The following is a 16320-nucleotide window of genomic DNA, read 5'->3' as shown; positions in this document are numbered from 1 at the left end:
ATGCTCATCTGAGAACTGAATATTTTACAGTTGTCTTGAAGTTTATACTAGTGGATCCCAAACTTTCTTGTGTGTTAGTCAAAACCACTTCTTGCTATGGGAATGGCACACTTTCTCCCCTCCCCTGTATCCCAACAGGCTATGTCCCAATACAGTTACTGTAATTGCCCTGCTTTTGTTCATCCCCGCCCCCACACTATGCTGGCCAAGGACTTTTGTTTTCTTTTCACTGTGATTTCTTTCCTGTGTGTTTTTTCCCCTATTGAACTCTTTTTTTGCTTTTTGTTGTGTAGAAATCACCCTGCTAAAAAACTAAACTCATTCACCCAGCCACCAATAAATGGTGCCAGGGGCTAGGGAAAGTTTTGCAGATTGTTGACTTTGAGAGTAGAGTTATGTGAATAACTTGTTGTTTGGTTCATTGGCAGTTCCAAAAACTTGTGGAAAAAAATTAATGTCAGATCAACCCAAAGCAAAATTTTCGTGAGTTTTCAGCAAATGGGGGAGTTTAGGGTCAAATTAAACATTTGTTTGACCTGAAATTAAATGTGTCATTTCTGGGCATTTTTAACCTTTTAAAACAAAAACAAAGGAAATTTGAAACAAAGGGCTAGATTCACAAGGGAACTTTGGTGCCATTCACAAGACTGAGTAGACAGAGATGCTCTCCACATGCCTAATAAACCAGTTGTCAGGGCACTCACCTAAGATGTGGGAGATCCAGATTCAAATCCCCATTCTAGAGCAGGGACTTGAAACCAGGTCTCCCACCTCCCAGGTGAGTGGTGGGTTTCTCTCCCCCATTGCAGCTGTTCTGCTTTGTATAAATTAAATATTCATTTGAGCAGGGACTGGAACATTGGTGTCTCCCCACCAATCCCTAAAGTGTGTGCTTTGTTAACTGGACTAAAAAAAAAACTCACTTACCCTTTCTGGTCCAATGAACATTTAATTTTTTCAAGTGAAACAATTCACCAAAATCAACATGAATTCATGAAATATTTCAGTTGACCTGGTTCGGCATTTTTTGATGAAAAAAGTTTTAGCCAAACCATTTCACCCAGCTCTACCTAAGAGCAAGTCATAGGTTTTTGTGACTAAGCTGAAAGCTGTGGGAATAGAGAAGTTTAGACTGCATTCTACTGCATGAACCTGCAACCATGCACACAAACTGCTTCCATGTCCAGGTGGCTTTCAAGGACCCACAAATGAAAGCTCTTTTTTGCATAGCATGTATATTGAGCAGCAGATCCAAGGTCAATCAACTTTCTGCATTTCTCCCAGATGGGAAACTCAGCCAGCAGTGCATTTTTTTATTTAAGAAACAAAGCACCTTTTTTTAAAATTAGTATTTTCTCCCCCCCCCAGTGTGTTTACTTTGTGCATTTGACAGTACTTCACGAGCAGCCAGTCTGACTCTTTTGTGGGTAGTGCACCCCTCTCTTCAGGCTCTAAAAAAGGGAAGTAAGTATGCAGTAGGCATTTAACAATGAAAAAAAGAAAAGGGAGATGATGGGTGAGCCTGAACATGTTTGATGGTGCCACTCAAAGTATTGTCCAAAAGATCCTTCTGAACATAAGCAAGACAGCAGAAAAACTTTTAGTTGTTTTTCCTTTTTTAAAAGGATTTTTTTAAAAAAAGGACAGATCATGCCCTTTAAATGGTGTTCCAACCAGAAAGTTGTGGTTTTTTTAAAGTAGTAAAAAAAAATAATAATTCTGTCCCTTCAAGCTCAGAGTATTTTTTTCCACGTTCTGTTAAGTCTCTACTTAGTTAAATTCTGACACTGTGATTTTTGTCACTGAAATACATAGCCCAAGATGTTAAAGACTGTAATTTTAAAATATTCACACATAAACAAACGTTTGGACTGACAAAGCGATCTTTAGAAAGTGAGAATGATAATTATTCAATACATCTAAATGCCAGGTAGTACCTTTCATCCCAAAAGGATTCCAAAAAATATTATAAAGTTTACAAATTAAGGTCAACATTTTCAAACTTGTGAGACTGAAGTTAAGCTTCTTAATTTGTATCTGGCATCTAAACAAAAGTGGCCCGATTTTTTTTTTTTATTTTTATTTTTTTTGGAGGTCCTGAGTACCCACAAGATGTTACTGAAATTAATGGGAGCTGCAGGTGCACAGAACCTCTGAAAAGCACCCTCCTTTTATATAGGTGGGCAAAGAGGAGTTAAGAATCCTTACTTTAGGCATCCAAGTTTGAACATTTTGATTTAAAATTTTATATCTATGCAGGGAATCATTTCATCCACTCCTGAAATACAGTCACCCCTGGGATGAAACATGAAAGCTATTTAAAGGCCTGGTGCTACGAGGTTTTCAGCAATTGTGATTCCCATTGATTTCTGGCCCCAACAGTACACCGCAACAGAACAAAAGCAAGTTGAGGATAAAAAGTGAAGAATACCCCTCATATCTGACTGAAAACAAAAGGGGAAACGTTAGTGTGTTCCAAGGATCTTTAATGATCATAAACAGTCAATAACTGGGTTCTACATCTCGCCCAACAGCGTAAGGCCCCTAACATACTGTTGCCAGGTCCCTTACATCTCAGAGGAAAGACTGCCATCTACTGATGCAGCAACATCACATTTTAGTGCATTTCTCGAGTTAGAAAATGGCAGGAATTAAAATAAATTAATGGTATAGGCTGAACTCTCACATAAGGAAAAAGCTACAATGGTAGTATGTTTATACATCATAATTATTTAACTAAAGCAGAGACAAGAGGAGCAAAAATTAGAAATCTATGAAAACTTCTCAAAAGTTTAGCTTCATGCTCAAAGAAAAAAACAGATTGAAAGGAAGTACTGTGATCAAAAAGCATGACGCCTTTCCCCTTGACTGAGTGAGTAATGATTAATGTAATATGCATTTCAAAGGCAAAAAAGGATACTTTCATGACTCAAATAAAGACTGATTTTGAATAGTAGTATCTGTCATATCCATTAAAATCTTCTGAGAACTTTACATGTGTAACTTGTACGTATTCAGTCATTAGATATTGAAAATTAACACCTACAGCTAACATGTGTTTTTTAATTTAAGTTTATAGCTTTAATTGTATAACGCTACACTCTTAAGTCATTTTTGTTTATTTTTGTTTTAAAACACAAATTACAAATCACAGACATCTGCATAATTATAATATTTCCAGCATACAACTCTGAACTGAAGATTAATAAAGTAATCAGAAATTCACACAGGAATAGGATGGCAACCAAGACTTTGGAAATAAAGTACAAAAGATTTTCGATAGAGAAAAAACAAACATACAGCTTTCAAGTATTTATTGCAATGTTTTGATTTTTTTAAACATATACCCAACTCATCTTTAAGAAATTCTCCATCAAAATAAGATGCGTTTTGAATTATAACTCACCAAGTACAAGAAATATCCACCAAAGCCAGTACTGTCCATTGAAATATCCAGTAAAGTAGTCTGAGAACTAGAACAGACAAGGAATAACCAAAGTCACACACAATATAAATTACATTTAATATTTTAAATGCATCTAGAACAAAAGAAAAAAAAAACAGTGAAACTAGCACATTTAAATATAAAATGTACTGGAGTAGATAAGCAAATACGTCTTTCGAGAAGCTGTAAAATATACAAATAGCTTCAGTGTTGTGTTTTTTAAACAAAGAATTTCCAAGCTCTCTTGTGAAAAAATATATTACTCATTTGAATCATCTGACATTTTCTATTATAATGAATTACTGTCAGCTCTTTTTCAACGTCTGCCATCCAAAACACACTGCAGCAGCCTGCTGCTTTAGATATTAAGACTAAAAGCCACATTAGTTTAATCTTATCAGACGGGGATGTTCTGCTGACCCTTCAAAAGAAGAGCTTTTGACCTTCTGTACACCCCCAACTGTTAATCGCTGCCAAGAATACCAGTCCCATGAAGACCCCCAACTCATTAAAAAGTCTTTTCATTTTCAAACTCGATGCTCCAGCATTCAGTTCCCAGCAGTGAACCGAACACAGCTAAATGAACCTTGAAGTGGCATTTCATCTGTTCCTGTTAGTGACCATGGTAGACAGACAGTCTTGTCCTCTCTGTGATGTGGGAATATGAACAGGCAGCTGGAGGGTAGGGTGCGATGGTATTGGAGACCGGAATCTTTTCCTTTACCAGACTGCATGCTTCACTGATAAAAAAGGCTAATCAAATGCCTCCAGAGCTCACTTCAGATCTCTTGCTACTCCTACACTTTCAACTCTTTTCTAATGATTATTAGAACGAACAAAAATAGTGTGTTGTAGCAGTTCTATAATTTTCTGTACATTTCCTGTCCTACCACTACTCAGCATGCTTGATGCATACTGTCACAGAGTTTGCCTATATCGTCATTTCCAGCACATTTTGTAAAGTAGCTAATTAATGTTTAAGTTCAGACATCACTTATATTAAAATGAAGATATGTGCTCAGATCCTCACTTGATGTAAATCAACCGAGGTCTATAAATTTAGACCAGTGATGATTTGATTTATGATCCTCATTAATTTTTTTTCCCAGAGTGAAAATTTTCATTCTTTATTTAAAGTTAATTACAAAAGGTTTCTGTTTCTAACAGCATTCACTCACTCCAAGCAACTTCTTTAAAAAAATAAAAAATCAAGTATTCATGTACGGAAGAGTCAGTGTTGGAATTGGGAGTGGAGACATTTTTATAATTGTTTCAGTTATCAAATCGATCTCTCATGGATTCCTAGATCGTTAGCATCAGTTGCTTCAGACACACAGAATCACAGAAATGCAGACAGGAAAGGACCTTAAGAGGTCACAAATCCAGCCCCCTGCACTGAGGCAGGACCACGTAAACAGACCATTGCATGCAAGAAACCCCATAGTAGGCTTAGTTTGTATAATCTCAGGAGAGCCTCTTCCTAATTTCTAACAAGGGTGGGATTCTGACCCCCCCCCACCACCACCACCGCACCGCCACCCTCTGGCTTTGGTCCTTTTTACCTAGTGTACAAAAGTAGCACAAAGGGACTCAAAGTCCCAAATCAGCCAAGAGAAAGTTCCCCTGGCATAGAAACTGAGGAAACAGCTATAGGTGGTCTTTCTAAGAAGCTGCTCACAAGTACTGGAGAGGAGGCATGGCTGGGAGGGGTGGGACATATTAGGGAGAGGCCACAGCACATAGTGCTACAGAGATTCAAGGCAGCCAAATGAGGTCACAAATTAGACAATCCTCCAGGGCTGAATTACACCAATAGCTGCTGTAGCCCCTGGAACAGCCCAGAATTGGGAGGGCACAAAAGATAGCTTAATACCTTAGCCTCCAGCTTCCTTGGATTGGGCTGAAAGTTCTGTGCTGTGCCTCTGAAGAGGTGCTGCAGTTTCACAGATTCATAGAGTTTAAGCCCAGAATTGACTGTTAGGTCATCTAGTCTGCCCTGTAGATCACCAGATATTAAATTGCTCCCAGTTAACCCTGTATCGAGCCTGGTAACTTGTGGCGTGATAAAGCATCTCCCCTAGAACGGCATCCAGAGAAGACATCAAGAGAAGGAGAATCTATCATTTCCTTTGGTAGTTTGTTCCAGTGGTGAATAATCCTCACTGTTAAAAACGTGCCTTTTTTCTAATTTAAATTATTTGTAGGGGGCTTCAGCTTCCAGATTCTTGTTATGCCTTTTCCCATTACATTAAAAAGACTTTTCATGTGTGTTATTTTCTCCCCATGAAGATATTTATACACTAATCAAGTAACCTCTCATCTTCTTTTTGATAAACTAAACAGAGTAAGCTCTTTAAGTCTCTCACTGTAAGGCATTTTCTCCAGTCCATGAATCATTTTTTGAAGCTCTTTTTTGCATACACTTGAATTTTTCAAAATCCTTTTTAAAATGTTGACAATAGAACTGGATACTGTATTCCAGAATCACTCTAGATATTCTTGTTATCCATATATATGCCCAAATCCTTTTCAAATCTTGACAAATTCTTGGCTTCAACAGCAGACTGTGGTAATGAGTTCCATAGTTTTTTTTTTTTTTTTTTTCCAAGAAGTGTTTCTCTTTTTAGTTTTAAATTTTCCACTTTTCAGTTTCATTTAACGCCTTCTTGTTCTTATATTATCTCCTCTTTATTATTCATTATTTTCTATACTTCACCATATTGTCTCCTCTTAGTCTATTTTCTTCTAATATACATAATCCCTGGGGGAAATCTAAAAAGACAGACGTATAAGCAAGCATCCTACTGGGAAAACAAAGGTCTGCTGGTGGAGTCACTGTGTTGATAGATTTGGGGAATGTCACAGAAATGGAGCTATTCAGAAAGGGGACAGAGCCTTAAGATGCCTTCACCTCCCAAAAGGTCAAAGGAGGCCCTGAACCATTTTTAAAAGTCCTCTATTATATTCTACATAGGCTCTTGTACTGATAGATTTGATGGCAGATAAGAACCTAAGTTTATTATGCACCTTTACACACACACACCCAAAAATCAAATATTACAGCAGATAAAAAGTAACATTCAAGAATCTACATATTAGAAGACAGTAAAAGCTGTTAAAGGAATAAAAACAAGCAAGTTCACTGATAAAACATTGCAATTTCCACTTTAGTAAATATTTCATTAACTTAAAATATTAGAACATCTAATAAAAGTCAATACACCAGTTTAAAAAGTATTTTAAAGAAACTAGACACCATGAATCATTTTTCTAGTTTCATTCCACAGAGACACAGGAACAATATGTGCATCAAGAACCTTACCCGTACAATGAGAATCCATTTGATCAGCGATAGGCCAAATCCACAGATTGCACCATACCTTCCTGCTATGGTGTTAGTTATACAGAAGGATAAACAAAATCCAATCCAGTTGAAAATAAATGCCACTAAGACCAAGAGAAACAGTAGTTGTGTTAGTGACAGACTCTTGTTTAGCCATATAAAATAAATATAACTAATTTACTTTAATGAACTAATAAGCAAGTATATTCACAAGATTAGAGATCCCTATTGGTATTTCAGATAAAAATAGTATCCTTCAGAAATGTAGGTATTCCTAATGGTATATAAACCTTAGAAAGTACACTAGCTAACATCCATCAGCCAGCTATTTTAAACAGAGAAGAAAACCAAATAAAAGTAGATTCCCTCTTTTAAAAAAAAGTGTTATAACTGCCACAGAATTCTGACTGGAAGCTACAGAACCACAGGAATGAACATCAAATAAGCACTATGAATTGGATAAATACATGAAGTGATACATTTGTCTTAGAACTACGAAAAGCGTAGCAAGATTAACCATAAGGAAAATGCAATAACAAACACTTGACTGATTCTATGCAGAGATTTGCCTAGTCTGGATAAAAAAAAATATATTTATTTTGCTAATCTATTGGGAGGCTGACATATTACAAGAACAGGACTCTGATGACCATGATTTGGTGTCAATGAAATCTGATACCAGGACCTGGTGGTATAATACAATCTGCAATATATTATTCAGGTAAATGGGATACATTTTCAAAATATCTCTTATTTTCATGGGAAGTCAACCAAAGTTTTCATACTGCTCTCACTAACAGACCAACCTCATTCTTCATAGAAGTTCTCAATGATTGGCCTTTAACATTTTTAGCAGCAGTCAGCAAGTGAGAATGATAATGTCTGTACTGACATCAGCTTGTACATGATGGACAAAGTGCAAGAATTCTCAATAAACTGGTCTTCAAGCAGGGGAATAACTGGAAGCTTTGTGCCTTTTTCTTTTTTTAGAGGGACCAGAACAGTTTGGAGAGAGAAGTAGGAGAAGAAAGCTTGAAGAGTTCTGGAGTAGACGAGACAGTGGGAAACTGAAGAGATCAAAAGATACTGGCTACACTGCAGCTGGGAGCATAATTTCCCAGCCTGGGTAGACAGATACATGCAACCTCTGCTCGAGATTGTGTGTGAAAAAGAACAGTGCGGATGGTGCAGCATAAGCTATTTGCCCAAATACAAACCTGCCTACCCCCTTGGGCATGTACCTGGGTGGACAGTCTGTGCCCCTTTCCCTCTCCAGTCCCCCCTTAATATTTGCTCCTCCTCCTCTCAAACAGATTCAGCGGCAACACTGGCTCTTGTCCTGCAAGGGTTAAATCAACCTCCTGCATAGGGACAACAGGAAAGGAGGATTCTGCCCTGAACAGGGCATGGTCACAAGGCAAAGCTGAGTCGCAGGTGCTATCTTTGTTAAAGACAATTCTTTCAAGTATTTGCTGACACAGATGTAAGTTACAACTGCAGTAACTTTATTGGCAGGATAGTGTAAAAACACATCAGGGTGACTCTTCCCCACAGAACCCCCCCAGGGCAATAAAGGGATACAGCTAGAAGAGCATGTCTGGGCCATGTGCTGGACAATGAGAAATACGGCTGCCCCATTATGCTGTGCAATGGGAGTGCCTGTTGTGGGTACTGACCAGACATATGCCAGGCCCCACTGTCAAGGGACCAGCTCTCCCCACCAGCACAACAGGCCCTATTGACACCTCCTTGCCTGCCAGTCGCACTGCTCTCTTTGGCACATCAAAGTACAGTAGTGGGTCCATGACAGTATCGAGACAGACAGGCAAAAGTTGATAGAGCAGCTGCTGTATGCTCCTTCTCACAAGGCCTTGGGCTTCAGGAACATTGCCCATGTGTTCCTGCGCTGGGTGCTCTCATTGAAAAATCAAGTAACTCTACAATACAGACCACCCCCTGTTTCAGTTAATCCAGCTACTCTCTAACTAATGCACTTATATCCTGCTTTCTTTATAGGCTGGTGCCATTCATTTTAGCACTATATCACTTCTGCAGTCAATCTCATTAGTTTGCTGCAATTTGTACTCAAAATTGTGAAACATGAAAGGTGCTTTACAAAATAAAATAAATAAATACTTTTGACACCCACTCTTACAACTACATTGATCAAAGCCCTTTTACTTTATTACTCATTCTTGAAAATAATAGGTTTTTCAATGGGAGGAATTATTCAGACAGCAAATTATTTGATATTAAGTGCAGACGCTTTCACTCAATAGTTAACAATAAATAATAAATAGCACTTCTATAGTATGGTACAATAGAGCTAGATATCAGTACATCCTGGAATTCTTAAAAGCATTTTTTTTTAAATGGTCTAAAGAAGTGTATTTTTCCTGTAGAGATTTTTATAGTTTGACAAAAAAAAACAACACTAAGTTGTGGATGTTTTACTTCAAAATATAGAGTTTACTTTCAAGCTATTACAAACTTCTCTGCACTCACTTGGGAAAATTCAAGTGAAAATTAAGTATGACAAAATTTCTTTGTGATATAGAACCGCCTAAATATCTGAGGGGAAAATGACAGAAATCCAAAGTTATTTTATCAAACATGCATCAAGGTTAAAGAATCTCCCAAGCATACCAATGAGTGGGGGGGGGACCTTAATTTTATTATATAAAGCACTCTTGCTATCTACTGTAGTGGAACCTGTATCTATCATTACATTTTGTTTACTTTATATGTGAAGCGCACACATGAAATGAAATTGAATTCAAGCCAGAAATTTGTCCTGAAAGCCCTCAAGTCTTTACCAAGCTTATAACAAGGCTGTGGAAACAGTTTTCAATGTACATGATTACCCTTTAAAAACTTGTAAGTTAAAAAAAAAACCCACCAAACCTATTTCTGCACCCAAAGCCCTCTCCTGATTAGAGACAGTGTTCAGCATACATTTACTGACTAAGTGCAATTTTCTTTTTACCTTTGTAGTCTTTACTTCTTGCCAGCTTTCATTTCTAAATGACATTCCTCCCAGACCCCAGCTAATATGAAATTTTAAAGAAAGATATAAGATGGATTTCTGAAATTCAGCAACATCTGTTGCCTTTCTTCCAATAATTCTGTAGTTTGATTTTAAAAAAAGAGTAAGTTTGTCTGGCATTACTAGTGCTATATAAAGCCCATGCTGTTTCTCACTTACAGTTTAGTTACCCTCTAGGGTTGTACCTCCCAACTGTCTTGCACAAAAAGGATTTGTGCACAGAATTAAGTTGACGGGAGGATGGAATTACTCTACCCTCTGCCAACCTGGAGACAGGCTGCAATGCAGCCCCTCTTTGGTCCTCTGTATACAATACACCATCTTGTGGGGCTAGCAGGCACCACTGTGTAAGGGACAAAAAGGAGTTCTAGATTCTTTGCTTTCAGTAGAAGGATTGTTCCAAAATACAATTGAAGCCTATTCCAGAGCAGCTGTCACTGCTGCTGCTCATACTGTACTGTACCGTACCATGGAGAGATTTCAGTCTCCAGGACTGTCCATCTAGGATCTGCCAAAAACATTACCACTTCACTCAGTATTGAAACAGCTGAATATACCTTAAGAACTCAGAGTCAGCAACATAAGTTGCCACATTTAAAAAAACCCTTACAAGTAACATCTCTGGCACTCAAGAAAAATTATGAAGACACTTTTTTGCCACCTCCTATTATGATCCTATTTGGATCAAACATGGCCTTCTGTGTCCTTAAGACATGGCCTTCTGTGTTGTAAGCCTTAAGAGCAGGGGAAACAGGATAACTTCGCTCTGAAGAACTGCATGCAACAGAGGATGCAGAAGGTTAAAAAAAAATCCTAAGTCTCAAAGAAAGTCTACGCAGTTAAAATACCATTAATATTTTCAGTGCCAAAGGCACTCTACCCTTTCCATTCTGTCCGGCACAGGTCGTTATACTGCCCCCACCACCATCTGCGTCTCTCTCAGCAGTACACTAAATGACCAGATTAACAAAATCTGATACATATTTATTCTCTCTCTCATATCCTCTTCCCAGGGGGAGAATTGTGGGTTTAGTGTTTTGATTGGTAGGGTTGTGGTTTTGGGGTTTTGTTTGTTTTAAAAACTGCACACGCTCAAATCTCATCATCATCAAAATTGACAGAAGAGAGAAGTGAGATGGATTCTGGTGGCGAAGCTGTCATTAGACTCAATGGCCGAGAAGAAGCTGGAACTTGTATTTATCAATACTAACAATAAAACTCGGCTTTTGCTCTTTAAAAAAGTTTGGCTGTTGCTCTGAGAAACTGAGGCTCAGAAGCTCCTAAAAATTCATAACAAATGTAATCACATAATGTAGTCGCTCTCTCTAATATAGATTTTGAGAGAATCAAGCAAGAGTAAGATTTGCAAGCATTAGTGGTATGATTATCCCTCACATCTTTAGAACAGCTTTGACACAACTTAACTTTTGTCTACGTTTAGGGTCACATTTTGAAGACAAATCTAATATATCAAAGAAAACTAAAAATTAAAAAACAATTCAATGATTTGAACTGCAAAAACATTAACTACTTAAAGAACCAAGAGTAATATCAAGCACTTAAATGTTAAGCTTTAAAAGAATATACACAAGCACAATCTAAATGGCAATAACACTTCTAGAGTACAACACAAGAAGTGAGATTAAGTGATATACAACTGCAGAACACTTATAAATATTTATACCTTTAGTGCATATTCAGGAGCTTGTATTGAAGGCCCAAAGTCTACTTCGAAAATGATTTCTGGATTCATATTCAGATGAGTATACATAATCCAAAAGTCATGATTTATAAAGAAATGCATACTGGCTTTATGAATATTGGATGGACAAATTTTACAGTAATACAGAAATGGTAGGGATACTATGACAGTTGAAATAAGGAGACAGATCAGCCACTGAAAATGAAAGGGAGAAAAAGGTTGAAGAAAAAAAAAAGTAGTACATAAAAACTTAGTAGAAAACAAGGAAGGCCACAGACCGGGGTTCCCCCTGCCCCTCTTACTCAGATGAAGTTACTCATGTTGTGCAGGAACGATGGTTCTTTGATGCGTGTCCCTATGGGTACTCCACTGTAGGTGCATTTGCGTCCCTATGCTACTGATTGGAGAACTTCAGTAGCAGTGTCTGTTGGGCCCGCGCATGCGCTGTCTTTGTGCTGCGCTACAAGGCTAGCCAGCATGCCTAGGCTAACCCCCATCAGTTCCTTCTCTACCAGAGAGTGACAAATGAGAACCCCCAAATAGAGGGGAGTGGAGCACCCATAGGGATACACAACTTGAAGAATTATTGTTACAATCTGAAATTTGTACCCCAAGTTGGGGGGAAAAAACTTGTAGGGAAAGTCTCCAGACCCAACTGGATGAATAATCACCTCAAAAAAGTTATCAGGAGTCAGCAGAAAGCCTTTAGGGAATGGAAAAAAAAGGGACCAATCAGCCAAGAAAGCTACATCATGGAGCTTAGAAAATGTATGAATGAAGTAAGAACTGCCAAAAGTCAAGTTGACTTAGCTCTTGTCAAAGAAATTAAAATGAAGTAACAAAAGTAAGATTGTTATATAAATAAAAAGGAAGGATGGATATGGCTAGGCTGCTGTGCACTGTGGACAGGGAAGAGTTTAAAAATAAATATATTGCCTCTGTTTTCAATAATTATAAGATGGAACATGGATATGAAGGCAAGACGGCTGATGGCAACATGTGTATAGAAATGGAAATTACCACATTTGAGGTAGAAGAAAAACTCAAACAGTTTAATGCACTCAAATCCGGGTTTGGGAGTGGAGATGGGACGGGATGGAACAGGAGACACCTAATATTTTTCAACCCAGAATATTGAAAAAACTGGCACGAGATTGCTAGTTCATTAGCAAGGATTTTAAATAAATTCTATCTACTTGGGGTTAGTTATTCTCCAGTCATACTGAACTAACCTTGTATCTATATTTAAGAAAGGCAGAAAGAGTCATCCAGAGAGTTACAGACCTGTTAGTCTGACCTCAGTAGTATGCAAAGCTTTAAACAAATGATGAAAAGAAAAAACTTCATGGAGGCAAATGGAAGAGCAGATGTAATGCAACATTAGTTTCCTGAAAGTAGAGAGTACCTCTGAGAAGGTAAAACTGATTTTTTTTTTAAATTTTGAGAGAGAAATATAGCAGATTCAAAATACTTGGACTTCAGTGAAGAATTTGACAGTACCGTATGGGAAATTATTAATTAAATTAGAAAAATGGGGTTTAGTAAAAGAACAGTAAAGCTGGGTAAGTTACTGCTTAAAGAGAAGGCAAAGGTTGTGCTAAAAGGTAAACCATCCGACTGGAGGGAAGTTACTAGCAGAGTTCCTCAAGGACCAATGTGATTTAATATTTTTATTATTGTCACAAAGTTGGAATGTCCTAATGAAATTTGCTGATGGTACAAAGTTGGGAAGCATTGTCGATACGGAGCAGTATCAAAATATTAGACAGAAAGTGGATGACCATGAAGATGGGAGTAACAGAAATGGATTGAAATTCAATAGCATAAAGTGCAAGATTATGCACTTAGTGCCTAATAATTTCTGCTACGAGTGGGGGCTCATCATTTGGAAATAATGGAGTAGAGATTGGGGGTATTGGTCGATCATAGGATGTTGAGCCACCAATGGGATGCAGCTGCAAAAGAGGCAAATGTGATTTGGAACAGCCTTCCACTAGAAGCTGTGGGGACAAACAACGTAATTACTTTTAAGAGAGATGAACAAATTTATGAGCAAGGTCATATCACTGGGTTGCTTGTGAGAACGTGGCACAGGGTTCAGCGGTGCCAAAATCTTGTGCTTCAGGGCTTCAGCCAGTCAGCTGCAGGGTAAGGAAGAGATTCCTATCCCCACTGCCAGTATATTCTGTTTTAGTCTCCTTGCTCTGAGGGATCAGAGCTTGCAACAGGTGGAGACAGGACACTCTACAGAATGGATGAGTGCTCTGAAGTGATGCCAGTTCTTTTCCCCCACCCTCACACCGCTTGGGCTTAGCTGACTGGTTCTTGCCCACATGTTCAGGGTCTAGCTGATCACCATATGCAGGACTGGCAGTGACCTTGGAGGGTTTTCACCTTCTTCTTGTAGCATGGCATTTGGATTGTTTATTCCGATCATCTGGGTATATCTCAATTAATTCCTGCCATCGCAGGGAGCTCAGGCACTGGTGCACCGTGGTCCCTCCTAGTCTCTTCATTGGGCATACAATATTTTAGTCTCTTTTGAGCTGTAACACTTTGGTCTAGTTTTGTTTGTTGGGTTTAGTGAGAGGGTTCAGGATGGTTTTGGTGGCCTGTGATATACAGGAAGTCAGATTAGATGATCTGGGTTCTCTCCAGGCCTTAAAACTATTACTTTAGCTAAGGTCTCTGCAGCAGTTTTAAAGCCATTTTCCCCAAAAATAGTTTTTAGTTATTTATAAAACACGAAAAAAAAACATTAAAGGTCTAATTGTCTACTAAACTTGCACTATAAAAAAAGGTTCAAAGAAAAAAATTTGTATTAATGTTTAAAACTTGTCTGTAAGTAGGGTAAGAACACCATTAGACTTCAGAGTAATTTGCTGAATTACCCAAATAGCAAGTGGCAAGGCAGCACTCAGCTAACTTCAAGACATAGCTGCATGTTAATATCCTCTGAACTTGCAGATATATATCCCTCACTCCTGCAGACACCCCTCTGTAACATTAAAGTTAAGTACAGATTGCCGGTCATATTTGATCAATTTCTTAGCTTTCATTAAAGTCACGCTCTCAGAATTAAACATTTTTGAATTTACTTGCAATGACAACACTGGAATCCAGTTTGTTCTTGAAACCTTAACCAAGAGCAGAAGCCTTCAAGAAGTATGATGCATCACTACCATGTACCTGTGCTTCATTCAACACTGAAGAGCTGAAGCAAATCTAAAGCTGCCTTCCTGCATATCTGACATTTAAGGTTTTCATTTAGCCAATTCACATGCTGGCATGCCCACTGTTAATACATACAAATATATTATTCCAGTATTTACATCCAGGAGTTGATACTTGGCAGGTGTATACATTAACTTTTGATATTGTTTAAATTTTTGAATGGTAGATCTTTTTATCTTTAGAACAAATAGATAAGTAACAACTAGAACTTCCACTAAAAGCTCCTACAAAATTAACATTTACCGAAGTCTTTGGATTTCAGAATGAAAACTAAAAGATACTCCACTCTACTGCCTATTGAACATATGATATAGTCACGCTTAGTTCCAAACCCAGGCTTATGAAATTGTAGTAGATAATACTGAACCATCCTGAGAAGATTCTCACAAAAAAAGATGTAAAAGATTTATATGTAAAAATATCCCAACACAGGGCAATGGGTTAAGATTGCCGTTTGTATCTGCATCTTTCTTTGAAATATTACATTAGTATACATTTACACAGGAGGTGGGCCATATGTTTAGATTAAATAGTGATGCATTAACCTATGAGCCAAGGCCCAGGCTAAAAATATCAAGGGATCACATCTGGCAGTCAAAAGAGAAAAGGGATATCAGCAATTTTTCATGAAGTTGTTTCATTTTACTCTTCTGTGTATACTTCAGTATCCTATACAAAAATCGTTGCTGTATGAAGAGACTTTACAGAATTGCTCAAGGAGAAATAATCACATGAAAATACACCATTATTCTGATTCCCAACCACTCCTTCTCATTACTACTAAACAATGTAGGGGCCCAAATTAGGACAACAATCTTCCTAAGCAACTTCAGCAGGGTTGGAGAAATGGTAAAGAAACAGATCAGACAGGTTTCCCTTGAAAAAAAAACAAAAGAGTTACTCACCCTCCCACAACAGTTGTTCTTCGAGATGTGTTACACATGTCCATTCCACTGCAAGTGTGTGCACAATCCAATTCACAGTTCTCAGGAAGTTTTTCCTTTAGCGATACCAGTTAGGGTGGCTCGAGCACTCTCTTATGCCTGAGCTCGGTGCACAAGCCACCAAGGGTGCAGCCATCTCTAACGCCCCCCGCCCCAGTTCCTTTCTAGTGGAAGACTCTGATAGAAAGGGGAAGGAGGGCAGGTTGTAGAATGGACATATGCAACACATCTCAAAAAACAGTTTCAGAAAGGTTAGTAACAGTTTCTTCTTTGAGTGACTGAACATGTCCATTCCACTATAAGGAGCTGCTCACAAGCAATCCCAACAGGAAGTGGGCTGACAGTCTATTTTAAACAGGGACTGGAGAACCATTTGTCCAAATTTAACATCATTTCTAGGTCGTTGAGAGATAGTGTAGTGAAAGCCAAAACATGACATGACGACCAATTGCTGCTTCGCTGGCCAGAAAAGCCACAGAGGTTGCTTGGGACCTAGCTGATTGACCCAATGCTAGCTGGCAGATTCAGGTTAGCCTACCGGTAACACAGACAAGTTCAACTGGATATCAAAGAAGAAATCCATTGAGTGGAAAAAGGTCTGGCCTG

General features: G+C 38.2%; 1 protein-coding gene across 3 annotated transcripts in view; it reads right to left on the bottom strand.

The window, feature by feature from the left end:
• Window positions 1–16320, bottom strand: part of NDFIP2 (Nedd4 family interacting protein 2) — a 66701-nt gene that overhangs the window by 6670 nt on the left and 43711 nt on the right. For all 3 annotated transcript variants that reach the window (XM_084652563.1, XM_084652562.1, XM_084652564.1), the window contains 2 exons: window positions 6768–6892; window positions 3407–3473 (listed from right to left, as the gene is read on the bottom strand). In XM_084652563.1, coding sequence (XP_084508689.1) covers window positions 3407–3473; window positions 6768–6892 — 192 coding nt within the window. The remainder of the gene's footprint in view (window positions 1–3406; window positions 3474–6767; window positions 6893–16320) is intronic.

Source organism: Lepidochelys olivacea, assembly GCF_965140295.1.
Source record: "Lepidochelys olivacea isolate rLepOli2 genome assembly, chromosome: 1".
NCBI lineage: Eukaryota > Metazoa > Chordata > Testudines > Cheloniidae > Lepidochelys > Lepidochelys olivacea.
Note: the sequence above shows the minus strand (reverse complement) of the source record. Positions and strands in the feature narration are given on the sequence as shown.